A 24,807-nucleotide genomic window follows, 5' to 3' on the forward strand; every position below is an offset into this window, starting at 1 on the left:
TAAAATAACAATAAGAGTTTTTAGAAGAAGCATCATTATGTCCTATACATAGATGTGTAGTGAATGTTGAAAAATTATTGACAACGAATGGGGAACAAAAGGTTCCAAAGCAAGATTTTGAGGCTAAAAGAATGGTTTTGATGGGAATTAGCTTTGTGGAAAGAAGGTCAGATTTAGAGTCAGAAGACATTGGTATGAATCTGAGTTCTGCTGCTTACTTTGTGACCTTGCACAGACCATACAAACTCTCTATCCTCAATTTTTTCATCTTTACAGAATATGATTATGGTGTTTATCTCACAGAATAAGAAGAATCACTTGAGATACTGTGTATAGGAACACATTGTAAAACACTCAGTGCAGATATTGTGAGATTATTAATTGACGTAATAACAGAAGTTAGCAAGTTAAATGAAAGAGCCAGTTATTACGGGAAATGGAAGGGTTTTTTTGGTTATGTTGAACGTAAGATGACAGTGGGGTTTCCAGGTAGAGAGTTTCCACAAACATTTGAAAATACAAGCCTGAAATTTGGCTGATGGGAGAGAGCTAAAGCTGTTAGCATTGGAGTAATATTTGAAGCCATTAGAGAAAGAATGATTTCATTGAGAAAATTTAGTGAGAAATCACTACTCTGTGAATATGTTTTTATCCGTGTACATATTTAAAAAAGCGTTGTTTTTAAATGTTCTGTTTATAGATGCTTTTATACACAGAAAAGTACTATATATCAGCTTACTGCTTTTCCGCATTTAAAATATAAGCTACTTAAGGAAAGGGTGGCATCTTGTAACCAATTAGTTTAGAAAAGTGTCATACATAAGAGATACAGAAATTAATGTGAGTGGTTATTTAATGAACAGAATTTTTCATTTCCAGTGTTCCAAATTCTAACCAACTTCCCTTTCTTGTGGGGTATATAGCAAAAAGCATCGCAAAGTCCACAAAAACAACACACCCCCTTAGTTGGTGAGGTAAGTTTATATAATCACCTTTCTTTGAAATTTTTTATTACTGCAATGAAAATGAAATAGTTTGCATGTGATTATCATATGTTTTTAGTGATCAAATTATTGGCATTTTCTTTTTTCTCTTCACAAAAACCTACTTACTAGGGAGAAAAAGACATGGGCCAGGAAGTTTATTACAATCTATAGATCAGGATTTTTTTTTTTAATTTATACACATCCATCTGGAGGTTATTTATTACCTTCCTTGCATCCCCAGCAGAGATATCATCTCCCTCATCCATTTTCAAAGCTATTGTGTAATGAGAGATGGTCCTGAGATCTGTATCTAACACAGGTGATTGGTGTCAGTATTAAACCAAAAGCTCTACATAGTATTTCCACTTCAGAGCTCATTTCCTAAGTGTGTATGTTATTGGTTATACTTTGTACACATTAATTTTATCATAAGTTGTACATTTTCATTACAAATTGACATGTAAGATTAATTGCTTATTAACCTTTTTAAAAATCTGTGCACCTGTTTTGATCTGTTAAACTGATGCTTACTAAATGAGTATTTTTCTTGTAGTTGGCTTTTTCATTAGCTGTTTTCCTTTGTCTTTGCCTTTTTATTTTTTGAGTTTATGATCACTTCCTTAAGAATGCATTAACATGTTTTTTCATGTGAATGATGACTTTGTTTTTTGTAAAATAAGTTATTTGAAAACCTAACACATGGGGCTTTATAAGCATCAGTTTTCAGCACAGTGTTGTCGTAGCACAAGTGTTTCTAGATTGGTAAAATAATTGGAAATGTTTTAAATTATCCATTATAAAGTTTTTTAAATCTTAGACATATAATAACTATTTTTGTTCATTTATTTGAGAACTTGGGCATTGGTGTAACACCTGAAAGATTCACTCAAGCATCTTCAGTTGTCTTTTCTTCTCATGGTAATAACTATACAAACTTTTGACAGTCAGAATTTGATAAGTTAATATACTCTTCCTTTTTAAACCCAAATATTTCCTTCTTAATGATCCTTCTGGAATAATTCATTATATGAAACTAAAGCTCTTAGGAAAATGACATGTACACTTTAAAATTTCCAATTGTACCCTTGTTTTGTCTTGAAAGGTAATGAAGAGACGCTTGAATAGGAGGCATGACTCTTGGGTTTATTATTTTTAATTTATCACTAGCTCACTAAATAAGCAGAAATTCTTTATATTATTGCTACATCTGTACTTCAGCTTTCTCTTCTTAGAACAGAGAATAATTTCCTCCTCACTTTAGATTAGACAATAAAATCATATTTGAAATTGTTTAAGTTCTTTAGAAGAAAATCATTACTCACAACTTACTAGCTGTTATGACGCATGAAGTCTGAATGACTGTGAATGTGGTCCTGTATGTTGGCATCTTTACAAGTATATGTTAATATGTCTCTCTGCATGTGTATTTGTGAAATTCGTCGTGTGTGTGCATAGCTTGGTTTTGACACTGCTTCATTTTTCTCCACCTCTCCAGTGTCCCTTCCCATCCAGAAGGTCTCAACACACTGATGATAGTGCCTTGTTAGTGGTAAGAACCTTGCACAAAATGGAGTTTTACATTGCTGTAAGATTGGAGAATAGCTATTGTACTTTTCTTTCTGAATTGATCTAAATACCATAAAACATGATGAGCAGCATTACTGAATGCTTTACAAATAGTTAGAATGTCTCCCTACATTACTTTTCATGATTTACCCAGTATTCCAAGTATTCTGCAGATGTGATTCAAATACCTTTGTTAGTGTTCTCAAAAGTAAAACATCTGCATTGAGAACCATATTGGCTTTGTATGTGTGTTGGAGGAGAGGGCATAATATATTAGTTTTTAAAATGTAATTTCTAATTACAGATGTACGTTGTTAATCATTAATTTGTTTTGTGAGTCACCTGTATGATTAATGGTTCCCTTATTACTTCATCATGCTAATTATACAACTGTGTATTTGACACCCTATTTTATTACCTATTTTAAGCTACTGAAAATCCCAAACTTTAAAAAAAATACTTCCATCTCAAGATTATCCCTCCATACTCATTTTATGTTTTAAACTAAGGGAAACATTAACTTGGAATGCTATCTACTGATCTTTGTTAACATTAGTTTGCTTTTCCTTTTAAATTTTATTTGATTTTATTGAACACATTAGAAGATGCCGTAAAACACATTGGTTTACTTATTGTCTGTTTCATTAGCTGAAAATGAGTATAACACAAGAATTTTATTGAGAGCCTCATTTTTATCAGCTTTGCAAGAGGATTCTAACCATTTACACAATTGGTTTTCCCATCATGTTTTATGTTACTTTTTTCACTGTAGTATTGAAAAGCAGCAGTTCAAAAGCCTATTGTCTGTAGCAATTCCTGTCTTAGGAGCTGGTAACTGCTGCCTCTGTGCATGCTACTGCATGAACTACATACATCAGCATGAGATTTCTGTTACATAAACTTTCACTGTCAAAATCTCTGTGTTCTGCAATCATCATTTCCTTTATGATGGATAAAGCACATTTTAACTGGGCAGTCTTATAAAGAAATAAGCTTCTGGAGTTTTAGTTGAAGTTAATTGGCTTGAGAAGCAAATAATAAATTAATGTAGAAAAATACTGAGAGCCTGTGATGATCCAGACGCTGTACCAGCATTATTTCATTCATCCTCACAGCAGCCTAAAGAGCTAAGGGTAAACTTAACACCATTTTACAAATGATTACTGAGGCACAGAGTGTTTTGTCCAGATGTGATTTCTCCAAGATCACATAGCTAATAAGTACAAGGCTGGTTCAGATCTAGATCCAGGTGACTTAAAACCTGCATGAACACTGTGCTATGTTGCCTCCTGTACTATAATTGAAAACACTTTAGGGAACTGAATATGAGATTTAATAACACATACAGTAAGTGCTGAATGCCCAAACATTTTTATCAAGGAAAAAGTGGAATTTGGAAAAACAGCCACAAAATCCCCCCTTAGCGTGAAATTTGAAATTTCAGCCATTTTCAAACACGTACACTACTATTTTACTTAATAGTATTCATGTCTGGCGTAAATTAGATGGCCTTTAAAAGCAAGAACCATGTCTCAGATATTTTTGCATGCCAAATAGTGTCCAACATGTACACAAAGAGCCATTTTTTAAATCATACCTCTCCTCTGGTCTTATCAAAACTACTCTTAAATGACGTAAGAGCTTAAGTATCATCTTCACATGGTAGAATAAAGTCCATATACTTCTTAACACGGTCTGCAAACCCTTTAGAATAAGTTGCAAACTTCTTAACATGGCCTTTAAGTTCCTGTGCACTCTGGCTATTATCTGTCTCTCATCTCTGGTCTCATGCTATGTCAGCATTTTTTTCTGCTCTACAGATATGAGAAACCCTTTTCCACCTCAGGATCTTTGCAAATGCTGTTCCCTCTGCATGCAATGTCGTTCATTCCCTGCATATACCCGTTGGTTGACTCCTACTGATCTATCTGGTATCAACTTAAATGTCACATCCTTAAAATGGCTTTTCTGCAACACTGCTTACCCCAAATCAGTTCTCCACTGTTACTTGTCTTCATAGTACTTTTAGGTGGGAGTTTATTGTTTTTTATATCCCTCCCCCAACGATAGACTGTTAGATTATAAATTTCATGGGCATGGGGATATTCTCTGTTGCATTTACCTATGTATACTCAATCCCTATCATAATTCCTGGGATACATTATTTATAATTACTAATAAGTAATTCCTGAATAATTTGGAAGTTTTATGTATTCTTTACATGTAATAATTGCTCATTTGTTAAGGTGGTCAAGTGGTTAGGATTAGGAGTTTTCACTGCAGTGGCCCAGGTTTAGTCCAGGGAACTGAGATCCTGCAAGTTGCATGGAATGGCTAAAATAAATTAAATCACAGTCAGGAAAAAAAGAAAAAGTTGTCAAAAAAAAATAGTTTCGTGATGAGAAGGTCTGATGATACAGCAAGTAAATGTTGAATTTGATTTAAAGACCTTGAAATATGGGATTTGATATAAGTATTAGAAATGTTTAATATCTGTTACACTAACATTCCTTTTCGGTTGCCCTTCAGGCTTTGTTGCTTTCGTATATGTTACATCTATGTCTAGCCCATTTCTAGATACTAGCAAGTATCTAGACTCATTTCACTTCCTCTTCTCTTCATTCCTTTTTTCCTTCTTTGCCAACTTAGTGCTAGATACTAGCAAAGATTTTGACTCATTTCACTTCCTCTTCTCTCCATTCATTTTTTTCCTCCTTTGCCAACATAGTTCCATTTAGCCTTTTTATACTTGAGATTGGGCTTCCCTGGTAAGCTCACATGATAAAAAAAAAACTGCCTGCAATGTGGGAGACCTGCGTTTGATCCCTGGCATTCAGTTCTTGGGTTGGGAAGCTCCCCTGAAGGAGAACATGGCAAACCACTCCAGTAGTCTTGCCTGGAGAATCCCAATGGACAGAGGAGGCTAATGGGCTACAGTCTGTGGGGTCTCAGAGTCAGACATGACTACGACTAGGCACACAGCACATACTTGAGATTGACAGTAATTCAAGTCCATTTTATTATAAAGAAGCCCAGGAAATCTAAACAAGTAAAAGCATATAAAATGTAAGACTGCTGTCACAGTCTGTTCTTGGTACATTTCTTTCTTCACTTTTTTCTGCCTGAAGATAGATAATCTTACTGTGAGTATTACATGTTTTTTTTTTTGCACACATGAAAAAAACATTGCTATCTATCAATTCATTAAAATTATAGTTGTATTTATTTTATTGACCATCTTACCTTTTTCTAAATACCACTTGTGTTCCTGTTCATTTATCCCATGATTCAGGTATTTGTGATCATAGTTTAATTTTTTTAATTATTTAACTTATAAAGACTTTAATATCTTTAAGCCTTTGGCATTTTTAACAGGTAAAATCCCACCCAAGCACCCTTTGTGATAGTCTTGTCTTCTCTGATTTCCATTCCCCACCAGTAAAAAAAAATTGTCATGTTTTGAACAGCTTTTATCTATAAAATTCTGTATAATAGATTATAACAGTATCTCTAATATATTTAACTAGTTGTATGTATTCATAGATTGGTGAAAGGATAAAAGATTCAAACAAAAGGAAAATTGTATGTTTTAGAGGTCATTTGGACTTTCACGGAAGCAGAAATGAAATGCTGGTTCATCCTTAAGGTGTGATGCAAAACCCTTACATCCTGGCATTTCACTCCAGAGCCATTAAACTGAATTATAATAAGTCTAATTTGGATTAATATTGAAAAAATATTGCCCTTATTCATGCCAGTTCTGGTCAGTTAAAATGAACTCTTTGACTGGATTTGTTTCCCTTGTTATAGGAATAGCACAGGACTCATTTGTTTCTAAGGCTGTTTTGCTATTAAAAAAAAAATTACGTTCTATTTTATTTCTATATTAAATCTTATCTTTCACTTCTTGATTAATGTGGTATGGGGTATTGAAATAGTTGAATTAAAGGTGGAGAAACTGTGTTAAATTACAGGCCTTTTCTCCCAGGTATTCTCTTTCTGCCCTGTCAGTGTCTTAGTGAACCATTTGAAAGTTTGTCAGTGACCTTTCCTTTTCTGCTTTTACTGAGAAGATCTGCCTGCCTGCCTGCCTGTCTGTCTGACATTTTCTAACATAAATGCTGCCTTCTGTTTCTTCTTGTTTTCTTTTGCAATTTAGTCGCTGTCAGGTGTGAATCAAGTGGGTTATGCTGCTCCCCTGCCTCATGCTTCTGCCTTCAGGCCTCTTCAGGTATCCGTATATCTCGTTATTGTAATTTACCAGGAATTTTTGCAAGTTTTATTATGCCAGAAACATAGAGCCTTCATTCATTCTTTATATTGAGATTTTGCTTGAAATATTCTAATTTTATTATCAAAGAATTTTTTGATCATGAGTTTACTTTGTAACTTTGTTACTATTTTACTTTGATCATGAGTTTTTATTTGAATTAACTCTGTTGGCTAAGTGCATGCGAAATAACTTGAGTCCCAGTCTCCCAAACTGGGAGACTGTCCGCTGCCAAAACCCTTTTATAGCAGGAGTCAGTAAGCTGTGGTCCCTAGGCCACCTGTTTCTGTTTTATTGACACACAGCCACTCCCATGTGTCTATGGCTGCTTTTGTGCTTAACTAGGAAGTTACAGTGGAGATCATATGGCCTATAAGTCTAAATTAAAAACCTGTGGTGTTTTATTTTTTGAAGGCTTCCCTCTAAGGATGATAATTCCATGCTTATTATCATTTGATACATAAATGATTAATAATCCTCATTGTCAACCAGGTCCTCTCCTTGTCTAACTTATATCTGTCCTCCTGTGATTTACACCTCACCTGTTTCTTCTTTTCAGAGTGGAGATTTTCTAGTTATTTAGTAGTTCTTATGTAGGGAGAATCTTTGTAATTGAAAATTATTTTGATGCCTCCCTTGTCTTATCTGTAAGTTAAGCTTTGGCCCTTTTATGTACCTTTCCTAACCTGTTTGTCCTTATGGACTTTCACAAGTTCTCTGCCCTCCATTTTGGCTCCATGGTCCCCCTCATTAGAGCCCATGTGGTGCTGAGCATGAAACCAGGGTTATTCTCATCTTTACCTGAGTGTTAGGTTGGGGTTTTCCTTTTCAGTTGTTCATTTTACTCAGTACCCACTGTAATTCTCAAATGTTTTAATTATACTCCTAAATGATAATAATTTCTAAGTATTGTATCTTGTTTTCCTGCTTAATTTTTATTTGTGAACATTTAAAATTTTCTAGCTTACCAGAAGGCAGTGGCACCCCACTCTAGTACTCTTGCCTGGAAAATCCCATGGACGAAGGAGCCTGGTGGGCTGCAGTCCATGGGGTCGCTAAAAGTCGGACACGACTGAGCGACTTCACTTTCACTTTTCACTTTCATGCACTGGAGAAGGAAATGGCAACCCACTCCAGTGTTCTTGCCTGGAGAATCCCAGGGACGGGGGAGCCTGGTGGGCTGCCATCTTTGGGGTCGCACAGAGTTGGACACGACTGAAGCGACTTAGCAGCAGCAGCAGCAGTTTACCAGAATACTTTCAGAATCTAGAGTCATGTCCTTCCAGATGCTAACTCCAGCTTACATCTGTAAACCTGATAAACCTTCTTTCTGGTTCTTATTGAAGCTACTCATACCTGAATGACTCCTGAAAAAACTTTCTAATTCTCTTCTATATTAACCTTTTGCTAGCCTTTCTCAGTATGTTCCTTATTTGAACAACACAGAAAATTATCTGAGGGACTGTTTTCAAAATTCTTTCAAGGAAGGTATATAAGAGAAAAGTTAATTTGTTACAGTCAGGGTATCAGCATGGTTTGAGCTAATTATTTTATATACTGGAATGCAAATCAGTTAGATTTACAGTTTCAATAAAAATATATTTTAAAAAGTCGCCATTTTATAAGTCCCCTCTAATCTGGCTTTGTTTTCCATTACACCCAACTGCATTTTATCTTTTGGTACTTCTGGAGCTGAGAATATTGGCTGCCATTCAGTGGAATGTGTTTCAGCTCTTCCTTACCTAGTTCAGTTCAGTTGCTCAGTCGTGTTGCACTCTTTGCAACCCCATGGACTGTAGCACACCAGGCCTCCCTGTCCATCACCAACTCCTGGAGTTTACTCAAACTCATGTCCATTGAGTCGGTAATGCTATCCAACCGTCTCATCCTCTGTCCCCTTCTCCTCCCACCTTCAGTCTTTCCCAGCATCAGGGTCTTCTCAAATGAGTCAGTTCTTCGCATCAAATGGCCAAAGTATTGGAGTTTCAGCTTTAACATCAGTCCTTCCACTGAATATTCAGGACTTATTTCCTTTAGGATGGACTGGTTGGGTCTTCTTGCTGTGTAAGGGACTCTCAAGAGTCTTCTCCAACACCACAGTTCAAAAGCATCAATTCTTCGGCACTCAGCTTTCTTTATGGTCCTACTCTCACATCCATACATGACTACTGGAAAAAACATAGCTTTGACTAGACGGACCTTTGTTGGCAAAGTAATGTCTCTGCTTTTTAATATGCTGTCCAGGTTGGTCATAACTTTTCTTCCTAGGAGCAAGCGTCTTTTAATTTCATGACTGCAGTCACCATCTGCAGTGATTTTGGAGCCCCAAAAATAAAGTCTGTCACTGTTTCCAGTGTTTCCCCCTCTGTTTGCCATGAAGTGATGGGACCAGATGCCATGATCCTTATCTAGTAGAGTTGCCTGTTAACTTTATCATTTTATTTCCTAAATGTGTTAAAAGTTTCTAATGTATCTCACAGTAATAGGTCTTTTAAATTTTTTTTTCCCCTCTGTATCTGGAATAATCTCTACTTCTTATGTTTTTCAATTTGTACCATTGGTTCTTCAACAGGTCTTTGTTTAGCTAACTAGCTTTCTCCTTCCTATTTCATATTCTTTGAAGATAAGGATAGTCTTTTGTTCCCTTATAAAGATATCCAGCTTTTGCCTCACTTGCCTGTTCATTCCCTTTACTAGTGCCTGTTGCTTTTACTTTAAACTTGTTATTTAAATTCCCATTTCTTCTCTGCATCCTAAATTTTGTTTACTGGCATCTTTATATTTGATGAACATATTGTCTTTTTCACTAATGAAGATGTGATACAGTTCTTCACTCAAGAATGCAGCTTACTTTTTAAGTCTTAATTCTTGGCCTGAGAGTATAAAATCAAGGAATCATTACCTCAGTATTGTCTTTCAGGTCAGTCCAGTAATTTTCTCAACAGCATGGCTTCTGTTTATTATTTATTTATAGCAGTTAAAATTTCCTTTCATCATTAATTTCACCTACCCAACTACAATTTGAGATAAAAGATTTCTGAAAATACTGAAACCCAAAAGGGAGAAAAAAGCATGGGAGTGTGTATATGTGTATGGGAGTGTGTACATGTGTATGTTGTGTTTTAAAGTCGTTCTGTTCAAAAATGTCTCAGTTATCATAAATTATTGAGTATAATTCATTAATCATTTAATATAACTTGATATCAAGTCCTAAAAAACGTTAATTCTAGCTTTTGTTGATTTTACTTCTCTGCCATGTCTTTAATATCTTTAACCCAGCTAACCAATACTTCTTTTTTAATTAGCTTAACTTCAGTCCCTTTTTTTAGGTATACCTTATACCAGTTGAGCTACTTCTCTCTCCTTTATAGTTCCTTTGGTCAATAAATTAAAAAGATTTTGGATTCAAATACTAGTCTCAAAATACAGATATCATCTTGCACCATCTTATTTCCTAGATGAAATGAAGAAATCTTCATTACTCTTTCTTAAAACATTATTTGAGGAGTAGAGGAGAAATACTTTAGAAAGTATCCCAGAAAAACACTATTGTAAAATAAAATTTTATTCTCTCCTATACATTTCCCAATAAAATTTTCTGCCTTAGGATGATTTAATTTTTCACAGTCTTAGGAAAGACCTGTTTGTTACATAATAGGACTATCTTTAGAGAATGTGTTACTTAAATTTTATATTCTCTAGAACCAAGTAAAAGATTTGGCATTAAAAAATACTCAAAATTAATTTATTATACCAAATTCTCATTTCTGAATTTTATTTTGAATAGAGTTGCATGATTTTTTTTTTATAATCCCTAAGTTACCACAAATGTGGAAAGTACCTCTTCTTGAATAATAAGTATTGATGTATTTATTTCTCCACAGAATGATGACAGATCTAATGCTGTATCAAATTCACCTACAACAGAAACAGGTAATAGACACAAAAGTACAATTAACCACATCCTTATTATAATTCTTTACCAGAGTTTTCCTGATAAATTCCTTCTTAAATGGCAGTGGCTTCCTTTTCTGAGAAATCAGGCACAAATATGGGAACTCTGCACATTTTTCATTTTTTAATTCAATTGGTTGTTCAGCTACTCAGCCTTTTGATACAAAAAAATGAGTATTTGCTAGCAGGGCTATAGGTTGGCACAAGACTATTTAATATATTAACATTCATTCTGTCTTTATTGATAACACCAAGAATAACATGACAGTTAAAAATACATACATGAAACTTGGCTGGTGGTCCAGTAGTTAAGAATCACCTTTCAGTGCAGGGAGTGTAGGTTTGATCCCTGGTTGGAGAACTAAGATCCCACATGTCGTGGAGCAGCTAAGCCCACACACCACAACTAGAGTGAAAGATTCAAATAAACAGGGAATTCCCTGGTGGCCTAGTGGTTAGGATTCCAGGCTTTCACTGCCATGGTCTGGGTTCAGTCCCTGGTTGGGGAACTGAGATTCCACAAGCCATGTGGTGTGGCCTAAAAAATAAAAATACATACAAACAGCCCTCCTGTTTTCAGGGTTACTTTTCTGTACCAGATTTTTCTATTAATAAAATTATTATTTTATATCATTGCAACATTTAACATTTCTTTTTCATTTATCATTTATTGAACTTTTGTCACGTCTATTATTATATTTAATTTTTTTCCATCTCTTTTAATTTTATTTTGCTTTTCCATGCTGATTCAGCTCATCATTCCCCTGCATATTCTTTTCCTGCTGCTATCCAGAGAAACCAGCCCCAGCGCCCTGAAAGCTTCCTTTTCCGAGGAGCTGTCAGGACAGAAACAAATAAAGGTAGGTGGTAGTGACTAAAAGAGGGATAGGGGTGGAGGTGGTTATACAATGACATTAACTGTTAACATGCTTTTAAATTTCTCCCCTGGGAATTCCTTGGCAATCCAATGGTTAGGATTCGGTGCTCTTACTGCCAGGGCCCGGGTTCAATCCATGGTCAGGGAACTAAGATCCTGCACCCTGTGTGGTGTGGCCAAACAAAAACAAAACACAATAATAAACTTCTACCCTATGGTGTCACTGAGACAAAGTTTTAAGCTCTGCATTTGTCTGTGATCTCACTGACATTAAAGGAAAAGAATCTTAATCTTGCTCAAATTCATTTTGTTCAGAAAGTTTCTTAGTATCACCTAAAAGCAGGTTATAGTGTTTGAACAAAAAAAAATACTCTTTTAGGGTTTCAGGGAATGAATGTCTCTCCTCCCTATAACGTCCTCTTAGATTTTTCCATTGGTAAAAGCTGTCTATATTGTTAAAGAAATGAATCAGTAATTTAAAAACAGATCTACATAGTCTCATGGTTTTTAGTTAATATGGCAAATCTCTGCTTATCCCCAAAGAAGTTACCTAAACATGGAAACAAGACATTTCACTCCCAAAATTACTGTTAATGTAACTGATAGGTATAGTGAGATTTAAACTCAAACCAGAGGTGTGCTGCTGGTGGGACTGTAAATTAGCATAGAAAACTGTTTACATTATCTGCTTATGCTGAATACTTGTTGAGTTGGTCAGGTAGTTCACTTGGTTTTAGATAAAAATAAAATAAATTTTTCATTTTCATGAAGAACTTTATTGAACAAACTTTTGGCCAATCCGATGTATCCTATGAATAGCAACTTTGCTTTCTGAAACATGTAATATCTATACCAAAAGATGTGTACAAAAATATTCATAGCAGTGTTATTCATAATAGCCCCAAACTGAATGTCCATCAACAACAATACAATGGATACATAATTATGGTATGTTTGTACAATAGGATACCAAATAGGCAATGAAAATGAACAAGGTAATACATACAACAATGTGAATAAATCTTATAATGTTGATCAAAAAGATGCCAAACCCAAAAGCATACACACATATAATATGGTTTTATTTATAGAAAGTTCAAAAATGGACAAAACTAATCTGTGGCATTAGAAGCCAGGAAGTTTACATAGTTAGAACCCATGGTGTTAGAAATAACTCTTGGGTACCAATGGGCAGAGAACAGGAGAGAGTCTCCTGGGTGTTGGTAATTTTCCATTTATTGATTTGCTTGTGTCTACTTTGTGATGATAATTTATTGAGAGCTCTTTGCTTATGATTTGTGTAATTTTGGGGGGTGTGATATTCAATAAAAACACTTTTAAATGGATGTGATCAAACACAAAATAGTTGAGCCCAATGGATAATGGATATTTGGTAGTTTTTCATACTATTCTCCCTATTATTGTGCATATTTTTAAATTTCCATTATAAAATCCTTCTTTTAAAAAGGCAATACAGAAGTAGAAAGTGCTGTACTTTCAAGGAAACTGATCGGGCGGATCTGAGTATTTTTGCAACGCTAGCAGTCGCTTTTCTGTCTCACATATCAATATTTTTTAGGTCATGCTTCACCCCTCCTTTCATCTTCTGTACCAACCACTGATTTGAAAGATCCGGTAACAAGACAGAATTCAAGACAGAGAGAAGAAGAGCTAGAATTAATAGATCAACTACGGAAAGTATATACATTGCCTTTGAGTTAAACTTTCTTAAGTGATATTGCTATAACCCATGATCCTGGCATCACTTTTTCATTTGACTTACACATTTTTAATAGAATCAACAACTGTCCATTGTGTGATGAGTTTTTTCAGCTATTTACTAGGAAAATGAGATGGGTTACTCCATAAAGCTCAACCCCTGGCCCTACTTATTTAAAATTTTTTTCTGCTTCAATGTAGAGAAATCTTGTTAGAGTTAATAAAAATTAATGTATATGTGCACATATATATACCACACTTACATCATATGTAGTGTTTATTTTAAAATTGTATCTAGTTTTTTGTTTTTTAATCAGAAAATTGTAAATGAATTCTGTTGTGGAACTTGGCAGCACTGTCACCTGACTGCCATACATATATACATATATTGACCATACACATATATATGTATATGTGTGTATATAATATTGGATCTCCTTAAATTATTGTCTTAGGATAGAAAGATAAAATAAGAGATTGTGGTACTTAAGTTATTTGCTTTTTATCTTGATTTTTAGCATATTGAGTACCGGTTGAAGGTATCTCTGCCTTGTGATCTTGGAGCAGCTCTAACCGATGGTGTCGTTCTTTGCCATTTAGCCAATCACGTGCGGCCTCGATCTGTCCCAAGCATTCACGTTCCCTCACCAGCTGTAGTAAGTTTAATGCTTAAAAAAAGTTGGCTCTTCACCAGACATTTGTTAAGAGGCAGGCATTATGTGAGTGCTAAGGATACAAATATGAATAGAGTCTAGCCCCTGCCTTCTGGGTCTTCTGCTAGAGAAAAAACACACCTGTAAACAGTAACTTACATCTGTGTGCTATTATAAAAGAGTTGGGTCAGACGTGTGCTATGGGAATACAAAAAAGGGACCACTTCAGTGCTGCCTGGAAAGTTCAGGAAAGCCTTGCCAGCAGAGGAAGAGGTAAAATTTGAACTAATTCTTTAAGTATGAGTAGAAATTTGCCAGCATTACAGAGAGGGAAAACGTCATCCTGGACATAGTATTCCGAGATTAAAAAGCTAAGGAAGATCATGGCATATTAAAGGAATAACACCTTACCCCTAAATATTTCTGAGAATGTCCTAGGTCACTTTGCTCTTACCCATAGCTTGAAGCCAGGGATTGTAGGACGTGGGCGCTAGACCCTGTTGGTGGCAGTGGGATATGATTCATTCAGAGCTCCCTGTGGGATCAGCCCGAAACTGAGAAGAGACAGCTGTGAGCCCTTAGCAGCCAGCAGGGAGTCGGGGTAGGAAAGGAAGATTGATGCACTGGCTGAGTAGAGACATTGGATGAGACACCAGTAGCATTCACAGGTGATATTTGCATATCCCCCGTTGTTCCAAGAATATCTTTTCATGGCTGTTCTGCCTCCTGTCCCCTCACCAATACACAGACACACAGCAGGATATAATCAAAGTTTCCACATTGCATTGATTATTATTTGATGCTGTGACATCTCTTTTGATGAGTCTGAATGGATACTGTGCATTTGTAACAAGCTTAGCAGTGTCTAACCTTTTCAGAATCTCATTTTCTGGCCATGCTTCCTGATACAAATCCTTTAGTCTTAATGCAGTTGTATCCAGGCCTCTGGATTGCCACTCAGGACGTTCATCTTGCTGCCTCTCCAGATGCAAATCGTTTAAGCCTCCCAAGGACCTTTTATTCTAATTATAAAAGCTGCTTTGTTACCAAGGTCCCAGGAGACTGATATGGCCCTTTTCCCTCTAGCACATCCAAAAATAGAGTCATGCATTTGCTTCTAAGGAAAATAGGTGGCCAATTTTTATTTAGTGACCTCAGAAAACAGGCTTTCGGCTTTGTGTAGAAAAGACAAAGAGGAGTAACAGTACTGCCAAGTCAACTATGCTTCCAAGACTTGAAAGACTTGGTTTGGGTCCTGAGGTGGTGATTAAGAGAATAGGAATTGGCATGCTATTTGGCCATGCCAGAAAGGGAAGGGCTTATTCATACTTTGCATTCTTCCCAGTTTCTGTCAACTGAGTTAAGAAACATAATGTTTTTTAATAATAAAAAAGAAGTCTGTCATTCTTCATATATTCCAGGGAAATACTTAGGAAGTAGCAAGGAGCTCATGTGGAAAGTGAAATTTGAGAGTACAGGTGACTGAGGATCTTTATCTTGATCACTCAAACAGAGTACCTTTCATTTAAGCATGTAAAATACATATAGGAAAAATAAAACTATTTTATAAATGTTAAACCACTTAGAGAAATTAAACACATGGACCTTGTTTATCAAAGAAACAGGGATATAACATTAAGTTTTGTTGTTGTTCAGTCCCTGAGTCATGTCCAACTCTTTGTGACCTGATGGACTGCAGCACGCCAAACTTCCCAGTCCTTCACCATCTCCCAGAGCTTGTTCAAACTCATGTCCATTGAGTCAGTGATGCCATCCATCCATCTTGTCTTCTGTCATCCCCTTCTCCTCCTGCCTTCAATCTTTCCCAGCATCAGGGTCTTTTCTAATGAGTCTGCTCTTCACATCAGGTGGCCAAAGTATTGGAGCTTCAGCTTCAGCATCAGTCCTTCCAGTGAATATTCAGGATTGATTTCCTTCAGGATTGACTATTTGATCTCTTTGCAGTCCAAAGGACTCTCAAGAGTCTTCTCCAACACCACAATCGAAAAGCATCAATTCTTTGGCACGCAGCCTTTTTTATGATCCAATTCTCACATCATACATGACTACTGGAAAAACCACAGCTTTGATGAGATGGACCTTTGTAGGCAAAGTAATGTCTCTGCTTTTTAATATGCTGTCCAGGTTGGTCATAGCTTTTCTTCCAAGGAGGAAGCATCTTTTAGTTTCATGGCTGCAGTCACCATCTGCAGTGATTTTGGAGCTGAAGAAAATAAAGTCTGTCACTGTTTCCACTGTTTCCCCATTTATTTGCCATGATCTTCATTTTTTGAATGTTGAGTTTTAAGCCAGCTTTTTCACTGTCCTCTTTCACCTTCATCAGGAGGCTGTTTAGTTCCTCTTTGCTTTATGCCATAAGGGTGGTGTCATCTGCATTATCTGAGGTTATTGATATTTTTTCCAGCAATCTTGATTCCAGCTTGTACTTCATCCTGGCGTTTCACATGATGTACTCTGCATATAAGTTAAATAAACAGGGTGACAATATACAGCTTTACTCCTTTCTCAATTTTGAACCAGTCTGTTGTTCCATGTCCAGTTTTAACTGTTGCTTCTTGACCTGCATACAGGTTTCGCAGGAGGCAAGGAAGGTGGTCTGGTATTTCCATATCTTGAAGAATTTTCCAGTTTGTTGTGATCCACACAGTCAAAGGCTTTAGTGCAGTCAGTGAAGCAGAAGTAGATGTTTTTCCAGAATTCTTTTGCTTTTTCTATGATCCAACAGACATTGGCAAATTGATCTCTGGTTCGTCTTCCTTTTCTAAATCCAGCTTGTACATCTGGAAGTTCTTGGTTCATGTACTGTGAAGCCTGGCTTGGAGAATTTTGAGCATTACTTGGCTAACATGTGAAATGAGTGCAGTTGTGCGGTAGTTTGAACATTCTTTGGCATTGCCCTTCTTTGGGATTGGAATGAAAACTGACCTTTTCCAGTCCTGTAGCCACTGCTGAGTTTTCCAAATTTGCTGGCATGAGTGCAGCACTTTAATAGCATCATCTTTGAGGATCTGAAATAGCTCAACTGGAATTCCATCATGTCCACTAGCTTTGTTCATAGTGATGCTTCCTAAGGCCCAGTTGGCTTTGGACTCCAGAATGTCTGGCTCTAGGTGAGATGTTGGCTTCCATGCCTGATGCTTAAACCAGCAGATGAATTTGAACAGCTGAGTTTGTTAACCACTTTGGGAAATGGGATCATATTTCTTTCTCACAAGATAACCCACTTGGCAAAAAAAATTTATCACTTTAGGTCATGCAGTGCAGCTATGTTCTAGTCATCAGAGATATTTTCAGAAAAACAAGTTTAGTAGTGATTTTCCTATGGGAAATTTTCACCTTTTGGAAAATGGTTCTTTAATCCAATCTTTTAAAATTCAAATATTTAAATTTAATCATTGAATAGCGACATGATACATCTGTAGTATATTTATGGGCAAAGGCTGTTGATTTTATTATTATTATTTTCTTTAAAAAGACTGAAAGAAAATGAACCAAAGTGCTAACTGTGATTATACTTGATTGACTGACCTGTAGGTAATTGATTTTGCTATTCCTCCACATTTTCTTTGGTGTATATTTTAAAGTGGAAAAAAATTGGACAGCCATCCTCCTAAAATTTCTCTGTTTAGTACTTGCTTTATAAAAATCAAAGCCCAGTGTCTATAAAGTAGGGAGTGGCATACTATGAGCCATAGGCCAGTACCTATTTTTGTAAATAAAGTTTTATTAGGACAGTCACTCACTTGTTTATATATTGCCTATGGTTGCTTTCAGTCTCTTAGCAGATTTGAATGGTTGCAACAGATCATATCGCCCTGAGGCCTAACATGTTTATTATCTGATCTTTAAGAAAAAGTTTGCTAACCCTCCAATCTAGAACATTGAATTTATGAAGCCACTGGCAGGAGTGTTTTTAGTTAGCAAATTTTTTTAAACTTTGCTAATAATACTGTTTTCTTTGTTTTGCAGCCTAAATTAACAATGGCAAAATGTAGACGAAATGTGGAGAATTTCCTAGAAGCTTGCAGAAAAATCGGTGTACCTCAGGTAATAAATCTTATTTCTTATGTTTACATAAGAAATAAATAAATTTGGGTATTACATTCCTAAAATCTTTTAGAAATGCCAGTATTTAATATCTTATAGGATAGTACTGTGCTAAGCTGATAATTACTAACATGATTGTATTACTAGAGTCAGTCATTATGCTTTTGATCAGTTTTCCTTAATTATTTCCAAGAACCCAGCAAAGAAATAATATACATATTAATTAACTTCAATGTTACAGTAAGTAATTAGTGCCAAGTAATCAAAAATAGTTATTTTGAAATTTTCTAAATATCCCCACTTGCTCATTGACTTGTAGACAACTTCATACACAGTAAAGGCTATGCTTCAGAATATGTGCTTCTTAGACTAAGAATGCTTCAGTTGGCTTCAGTTTTTTAACACTTGCTTTAATACTTTTAAAAAATGTTTATTTTGAAATAACTTTAGACTTTGAGAAATGTTGCAAAAATGGCACAGAGAGATGACTATATACAGTTCACCTGTATATTCAACTATATACAGGTTCCTGGACTGTTAATATAAGCATAAACATAGTATGTCATCCAAAGTAATAAACACCTAGACAGCGTTGTTGACTAAGCTACAGATTTTACCAGCTTTTCCTACTAAAGCTCTTTGGAATTGAATATACAGGAGGCCATTTTAGGCACTGGTCCTGCTCTTGAGGGTTTTTTTGCCTCCAGATTCCTCAGTTATAGCTTTATTGCCCTTTAATGGTACAAATAGTTAAACTTTTACCCTTTAAAAAACAATTAAGTGTGGTATTCTTAAAAAATATTATATATAATGACATATATAGATAAATTTAAAGAAATAAAAACTGGTACCATTTGATACTTTCTTCATTCATCACAGCCATTACAGTTCTTGTCACCATATTTTGTCCAGTATTCAAAGAGAAAAACATGACTCTTTTCTATCACCTTAATTAGCTGTCAGAAACCCAGTATTGGCCTCGACTCAACAACTCCACTGTTTCTCTCGAAGCTGGGCTCTTGCCCCAAGGGCTTTCACTGACAGTGACTCGTTTTACCCAGTTCACCATTCTTTAACTAACTTGAATTGAGAAGGTCATAGCATCACTTGTCCAATGGGCGCCTTTCCCTTTCAGCGTTTTTATAAAGGGGAAGCGAGCCCAGCTACACAGAGCAGCTGCATTAGGCAGCGTGAACTCCCATGAGTGTTTTTTCTCCTTTTATTAAGTAGATTTTGATTCTACTACTTACTTTTCACTTTTTTCTTTTTTGTTTTATTAAGCTGAGTTATAAAATAACTGAAATGCACATTTAGTGATAGCAAGGATCATTTTTGTTCCTGTGGACAAATTCAAAGCAAATTGGTCATCTGAATATTGTACTGATTTTTAAAGGCTTATCATCTCTTTTAGAACAACCCATATTTAAACATATTGAGAGCATTAATAAGATTTCTAGATAAATAGCCTACATTTCTCCATATTAACAGACAGCTTCTAATATTCCCTTGTACAGTTTAACATTCAGGGTTTCCCTTATGCCTACTTAATTTGTTCCTACCTGACCATCACAGTCATGCCCAGTAGCTTCCCCAGTTTCTTAGCACAGTGTCTTTGAATAAGAGAATGTGGCACAGGTTGGTGCAGGGAATGGGAACCAGAGGGAGACTAGGAGTGATTAAAAAGAGGCAGTGCACACCTAGAGAGAAGGGTGCTGAAAACGGCCCCACACAGCTAGACATACTGGCACACTTAACCTGTGTCAGACTGTTAAAGGACTTCTTACAGTGTACACGCACTCTGGACTTGACAGGACCATCATCTGTCTCAGATTTAAAGTCCATACACTGAAATTCTTTCAGAATGTAACTGCCATCAGTCAACAAAATCAAAAACAGTGTGCCTTTTATTTTTTTAATTTATTTTAAATTGTCTGATAATCACTTTACAGTGTAACAGTATGCTTTTTAAAGCATGCATGTTAATCCACTATTGGCCAAGCAGTGGTTAACAGTTTTTATTTGAAGGCAGGAGACGGAAAAAAAATGCAATTTAAAAGACTGGGTGTTTCTCCAAGGTGGTTTTAGACTGGAGTTCTTGACACATCCCCCCTCCTATCCCTCTCCTTCACCAGAAAGAGGAAGTGGACATTCCACGCGGGCCACCTCATCCTTCTCCACTTCTGCCTTTCACCCAAGCCTCACCACCACCGTCACTACCGCTTTTAGATGCGTTCCCGTTCTGCTGCTACTTCTGCTAAAACACTTAATTGTTTGCCTAAAACGAAATGAAGAAAATGAATAAATACAAACTCATAACTTTAAACTCACATTCTCAGGTCCTTCTGCCATGGAAGAGGAGAAGAAACCTATACGTCTTCTCCATTTGTTCTCTCCTACTTCTGGGCTTTATGACCTTTACCTAAATACAACCACCTGCTATGTTTGACTTGTAAATAAAATCAGGGATGTAATGATCATTTGAAAACAGATAACATATAGTATTGAAAAAATTGTCAGATCCTCTGTCCAGAAAACATGTGTAAAGATGAACTATTTCCCTTCTCAGTATATATGTTTACAAGTTAAATTATGAAACACTGAAGAATACCAGTGACTATTGAAAACCTCCAATAAGTCTAGGGATATGGATATTCTCTTTTATCATATGATGCATTAAAAAAACTATAATGAGTGGTAAAAACTTCTGAGTCCAGTATATCATGTCCTAAGAGTTATTATCTGTTACGTGTGAAAGAATGTTTTACTGTTACCAAGTCCAGTAATGCTTTTAATTGTTAATCTATAAACTGGAGGGTGTGGATGATCTCTAAGGCCCTTTAGAACTCTAGATTAATAATTAGTAAACTGGACTTGATTTGATTTTTAGAGAAACACCAAGTCATTTAGTACAACCTGACTTCCAGGTAATAAATTTCCCTTGATTATCATACTTTCTTCATTCTTTGAACCTTCATGACTCACCTGGCTTTCTCTGAAAACTTCCCCCTCTTCTGTTCACTCCAAGGTTTTGTCCTTGCTTTCTGGCCTATTCTTTTTTTGTTAATTGCGGAAGAAGGAGCCAAGAAAGAGGTTGCCTCACCCACTCACCACCCTCAGGCCTCATATAACCCTAAGTCAGCATCCACCTCTGTTTATTTTATCCTGAATGTTCATACTAGGTAGGCACCAACAATTTTATTCTGCTATTTAGTAGTAAAATCAAGCCCAGCACATAGAGGATTCTTTGTGGTTTTGTTTTTCAGCATTTTATTTTGATTCATCATAGTAAAAAATGTTACAGGGCATGTTTCTTTGAATATGATTGAGATGATCATATTGAATTCTTTACTCAAATCTGTATTTCTGATCCACTGACTTTGTTTTTCTGTTTTCCTTTCCTGCTCACACTTTGGACAGGACAATCTTTGTTCCCCTTCTGACATCCTTCAGCTAAACCTCAGCGTAAAAAGAACTGTTGAAACACTACTTTCTCTTGGGGCACATTCAGAAGAATCCAGTTTTGTCTCTCTGTCTATCCAGCTTTTGGGTTTTGTGGCATTTTATTGTACTTTAATGTTAACTCTCTGTATGCTTTATTATTGGATCTTCCCCCTCTAGCCGAAAGAGTGCATTCCAGTGATTTTTCCACCTCATTCCTATGCTTGGTAAAGGAGGTTTGTTTCTCATTCAAAAGTATTTACATATGTGCTTTTTTTTTTTCTGGCCATCAAAGAGCTAATCAATAAAGTAGATAAATCCTGTCCTCTTGTCCCCAGATGAGCAGTTCATGACACTGGGAAGCATTTTTGATGCTAACAGAGTAAAAAGATCAGCACTTTTTCTTCTGCTCATTCATCCATTCTCCTGGCCTGCTGCTGCTAAGTCACTTCAGTTGTGTCAGATTCTGTGCGACCCCATAGACGGCAGCCCACCAGGCTCTCCCGTCCCTGGGATTCTCCAGGCAAGAACACTGGAGTGGGTTGCCATTTCCTTCTCCAATGCATGAAAGTGAAAAGTAAAAGTGAAGTCGCTCGGTCATGTTAGCGACCCCATGGACTGCAGCCCACCAGGCTCCTCCGTCCATGGGATCTTCCAGGCAAGAGAACAGGAGTAGGGTGCCATTGCCTTCTCTGCTCCTGGCCTGAGAGGCCTTGTTTTTCTCATCATGAATGCTGAGCAGGTTCTACTAATACAATCCTGAGCCTGTTGTTAAAATATGACCTATAAGTTTGTTTCCAAATGGCATAGTAAAATTTCCATCTGGCCGTTTTTCCATGTCTCAGCACAACTTAAGTACTGAAACTGTGAGAAATATTAAAATTATGACTTGCTGAATTTTTTAGCAGCTATTCATAAGGAAACAGTTGTACTCTTTCTATTCTGGGAGGGCACCTGGTCACTTAGATCTCCATATTGAACTGTGCCCTGAAATCCTAAAATCCTGAAATCTCTTTTTATTAGTAGTCACAGACCCACCTAATAATTATTTGCTGTCTGGATATCTGGAAGGCACTGGCCATTTAATCTTAATAATTTTAATTTGATTAGGATGATCAGTCCAAAGATAATGTTGGTTCCCTAGATTGCTATTCTGAGCCCACACTGAAAACAGCACAGAAGCCAAGTATCTGGAGCTGCCCTTTCAGGGGTTGGCACCTGTCAGCACATTTACTATGTTTTGTTAAACTTCATTTCTGGAATCCTATTTAGAATTTAAAATTGGAATTTATGTATTTTCTAATATATTTGAACTGTGTTAATAGGTAAACTTGTATTTGATAGGTTGTTGAGATTATATCTGAACACTAGCAGGTAAAGTATTAGGCAGCAATCTCTGTTTTGTACCCAAGGCAATGAATATTGTCTCTTTCAGAATGTTTAGTATATTAGCCTCTAGCCTTAATGCTTGCAACCACTTTATATTGCATTCAGATTCTGGTTCTTGTAAACAGTGTTTCTGAACATTCAGGAATCTCCTGAACTCTGTTAACAAAATTGGACAACTGAACTCAGGTATGAAGGGAGATTGTGAGGAACATAATAACATCATGTAGAAGTCAGTCTGAGGATCTGATTGCTTTGGTTTCTTTCATATTAAACGGGAAAAGTGTTTAATACATTAAAAACTGTTTACTGTCAATGCTGGAACATTAAACACTGTGTTGAAAAGTTCAGTTTTATACAGTAGTAGTGCCTTTCAGAGTTTGGGGGAGACGTTTTTAAGGTGTCTGAGTCAGAGATCAGTTTTGTCAAGTTTTGTCCCTTTAAAAAACCACTGATAATACACATGGTGTGGTGTGTTGTTTGGAGGGAGTAATGGTGCATAAGTCAGCTGGAAGGCAAATGTGCATCTGGAACGCATAAGCCACTGAGGGAATGTCTAAACCACGGGCTCACAGTCACTGGGCACTCCTGAAAGTGGAGATCAAGAAATCTGCCTCAGAGGAAATATGTGTCTCCCCCAAAAGCAGAACACTCTGCAGGTTCATATTAAGTATAGTTAATCTGTACTTGCAGTTGCACTCAAAAAATTTACACAACATTGCTAGCTTTATAAGATCAAAAGATTCCATTTATCTTGTTTTATCAAGGTAAGTATTAAAGAAAAAGTAACACAAGAATACCAATAACTGCTCATAATCCATACATGTTATATTTTTTATTGCAACTGGTTTTGTAAAACTTCCTGTATTAAGTGCCAGTGAAAAGCTGAGGAAAATCTTCTTTAATAAATATGTATAGTCACGTCTTCAGTAGAGCCAGAATTCCACTTTCATTCCTTTGAGAGTAATCATTCTTTCATCTAATCAGTGATAGATGTTATTATGATATGCCTTTTTTTCTTATATGAAAGGATTAACCAAACACATTAATGAGGTAAATAAGAAAGAAGCAGTTTAACTTCCTTAAGCAAATATGTAAACACTTTTCACATATATGTTCATTAAGATGTTCTTGACTAAACTCACATCATTGTTCTCCAGCATAATTTAATCCATTAAATACTAGGATATGAAACACTTTTTCAGATATGATTACTGTATTTAAATTCTATAATTCAGATTTTTAAGTGATTCAAACTGGACCTTCCATAAATTACCCAGTGTGGTGGGGCTGGGGGGGATTTTCTCAAATACATCTAAATCTCAAGAATATACTTCAGTTTCTTCCTATGATGCCTGTCTGGTATGACAACCCTAATTCTCATAGTCAGGACTATAATGTAGATAATGGCCATTCCTGTCTCATGCAGTCTGAGTTATGCCATGAAACTATCTTGCATTCCTGTGGTTTGTAATTTCCAAAGCACCTTCTCCTACAATATTGTATCTTTAGGCTTAAGCCATCTGGTAACTTGGAACGGTTTTTCTGTTTTCACCTGTCTCATTTTACTGATCTGATCTGCATTGCTTTTTTATTCATCAGGAATGAAGGATGTTGCTTTTACTCCATCATAGTATGTTTATCCTCTGTTAGTACAAGTGTATGTGACTTGTTTATTTTCTGATATTCGAAATAATCTGTATGTATTTTTAGTTGTATTAATAATAATAATAAAAAAGTGACAGTGAGTGTCAGGTACCATTTCTGTATAACTCATATGAACAGAGCTCCGATTCCCAGCTACTGACTTTTCATATCTCAATTCGTTATTATGAGGGAGAGAAGAGATGCATTTTTTTTCTTTTCACTTCTGTGACATTCATCCTCTTT

General features: G+C 36.1%; 1 protein-coding gene across 17 annotated transcripts in view; it reads left to right on the forward strand.

The window, feature by feature from the left end:
• LRCH3 (leucine rich repeats and calponin homology domain containing 3) overlaps nucleotides 1–24,807 on the forward strand; it is a 107,499-nt gene that overhangs the window by 79,753 nt on the left and 2,939 nt on the right. The window contains exons 13-21 of one of the 17 annotated variants that reach the window (XM_086401412.1): nucleotides 924–974; nucleotides 2,482–2,535; nucleotides 6,712–6,783; nucleotides 10,707–10,755; nucleotides 11,529–11,636; nucleotides 13,233–13,351; nucleotides 13,891–14,028; nucleotides 18,016–18,093; nucleotides 21,511–24,665. In XM_086401412.1, the coding sequence (XP_086257538.1) occupies nucleotides 924–974; nucleotides 2,482–2,535; nucleotides 6,712–6,783; nucleotides 10,707–10,755; nucleotides 11,529–11,636; nucleotides 13,233–13,351; nucleotides 13,891–14,028; nucleotides 18,016–18,093; nucleotides 21,511–21,711 (870 nt within the window). In that variant the 3' untranslated portion in view covers nucleotides 21,712–24,665. Of the gene's footprint in view, nucleotides 1–923; nucleotides 975–2,481; nucleotides 2,536–6,711; nucleotides 6,784–10,706; nucleotides 10,756–11,528; nucleotides 11,637–13,232; nucleotides 13,352–13,890; nucleotides 14,029–18,015; nucleotides 18,094–20,225; nucleotides 24,666–24,807 lie in introns of those variants that run through there. The other 16 variants (XM_086401448.1, XM_086401429.1, XM_086401440.1 and 13 more) reach the window with 16 other exon arrangements.

The sequence above is a fragment of the Bos grunniens genome, chromosome 1, assembly GCF_055505025.1.
Source record: "Bos grunniens cultivar Pamir isolate PY7600 chromosome 1, Bosgru_T2T1.0, whole genome shotgun sequence".
In the NCBI taxonomy this organism is placed as follows: Eukaryota; Metazoa; Chordata; class Mammalia; order Artiodactyla; family Bovidae; genus Bos; species Bos grunniens.